Source organism: Aethalodelphis obliquidens, unplaced genomic scaffold (assembly GCF_003676395.1).
Source record: "Aethalodelphis obliquidens isolate GAN/ISIS:26980383/991018 unplaced genomic scaffold, ASM367639v1 scaffold9, whole genome shotgun sequence".
NCBI lineage: Eukaryota > Metazoa > Chordata > Mammalia > Artiodactyla > Delphinidae > Aethalodelphis > Aethalodelphis obliquidens.
In genome coordinates this window covers 40,183,234-40,184,761 of record NW_020837953.1, presented here as the reverse complement: position 1 = coordinate 40,184,761, position 1,528 = coordinate 40,183,234, and the positions used below count along the sequence as shown (strand labels likewise).

The 1,528-nt window shown below is 62.7% G+C and overlaps 1 protein-coding gene across 4 annotated transcripts in view; it reads right to left on the bottom strand.

Annotated features, from left to right (window-relative positions):
* Positions 1 to 564: 564 nt before the first annotated feature.
* Positions 565 to 1,528, bottom strand: part of ATP13A2 (ATPase cation transporting 13A2) — a 20,938-nt gene continuing 19,974 nt past the window's right edge. For all 4 annotated transcript variants that reach the window (XM_027110012.1, XM_027110009.1, XM_027110011.1 and 1 more), the window contains 2 exons: positions 1,073 to 1,242; positions 565 to 982 (listed from right to left, as the gene is read on the bottom strand). In XM_027110012.1, coding sequence (XP_026965813.1) covers positions 848 to 982; positions 1,073 to 1,242 — 305 coding nt within the window. In that variant the 3' untranslated portion in view covers positions 565 to 847. The remainder of the gene's footprint in view (positions 983 to 1,072; positions 1,243 to 1,528) is intronic.

The following is a 1,528-nucleotide window of genomic DNA, read 5'->3' as shown; positions in this document are numbered from 1 at the left end:
GGGAAAGCAGGGAACTGCCCCAGTTAAACGCCTTGTAGGTGCTGGCAAGCTGACTAGGTGCTGACTCGATGGGCTTGAGTCAAGCCCATTCTCTCCTGCCCCTGCAGGAGGGTAGGATGGTTAAGAGTGTGGACTCCGGAGTCAAAGCAATCTGGTCCCAGCTCTGACTACCTGCGTGACCTCTCAGCCTCAGTTTCCATATCTCTAAAAGGGGGACGGGGAATACCCTGGCCGTCCAGTGGTTAAGACTCAGTGCTTTCACTGCCACCGGCCCAGGTTTGATCCCTGGTCGGGGAACTAAGGTCCTGCAAGCCATGCGGTGCGGCCAAAAATAAAAATAAAAAAGGCGGGGGCAGCACTCCACAGTTATAAGGATTAAATGATGATGCCTATAAAATGCTGAACGGAGCACCGGGCACGTGCTCAACCTGGAGATGTGACTGTCAGATGAGGAAACAGAGGCTCAGAGAGGGGAGTTGTCCAACATGATCTGAAAAATCAGCGGATGCCGGGAGCAGACACGTGCCAGGGGCACCCAGGTCAGTGGTATCAGGCAGGCCGAGGCAGGAAAATATTATGACTTTATTTGCTCCACTGACAGTGGCTCTGAGTGCAGGTGGTGCCGCTGTCTCTACATGGGGCGTCCAAAGTGGGGGACAAGGGTAGTTAGCATCTCCCCGGGCGGGGGCAGGGAAGGCTGGGCCGGGCAGACGTGGGACATGAGTGTGACAACCGCCAACCTCAGGGCTGCAGGAGCGATGGCAGTGGTGTCTCTGGAGATGGGTCCTGGCCGGTGGCTCAGAAGCAGGGAGATCCAGTGTTTAGGGTGCCGGCCGGCGGGCCTGCGCTACCTCCCGGGCCCGGCGGCCGGTGGCCAGGGCTGCTCGGCCAGCTCCTGCTCCAGCTGCTTGAAGCGCTTCTTGGAGGCCCGTTTGGGCCGGAGCCACCGCAGGCAGCCTGGGAGGCACTGGTCCAGCACGCTCTGCCGGGGACAGGGAGGGCGCAGGGGGCAGCTGTGGCTGAGTCCCACCCCCCAGAGCCCCCTGCCACCCCAGCGCGGGGTGGGCCCCACCTCCAGCATGAAGGCCGCCACGAAGTTGAAGGCGACAAGGCCCAGCAGCAGCAGCTTGAAGTAGGTGTCGGCGATGCTCCTCAGCGCCAGCAGCCCCTGCAGGAGGCCGGGGGCCAGGAGGAGGCTCACCAGGACAGAGCCCAAGAGCACCAGGGCCAGCAGGAAGGGCACTGGGTGGGGGGGGAGTCCGTCAGCCAGGGAGCCCCGCACACTCACACCCATGCCTGACGGGACCCCACAGGCACCAGCCCCACAGCCCTTCCCTCCATCACATCCCCCCTCCCTCCATCTCATCCCCCTCCCTCCACCTCATCCCCCCCTCCATCTCATCCCCTCCCTCCAGTTCATCCCCCCTCCCTCCATCTCATCCCCCCTCCCCTCCATCTCATCCCCCCTCCCTCCATCTCATCCCCCTCCCCTCCATCTCATCCCCCCTACCTCATCACATCCCCCCCC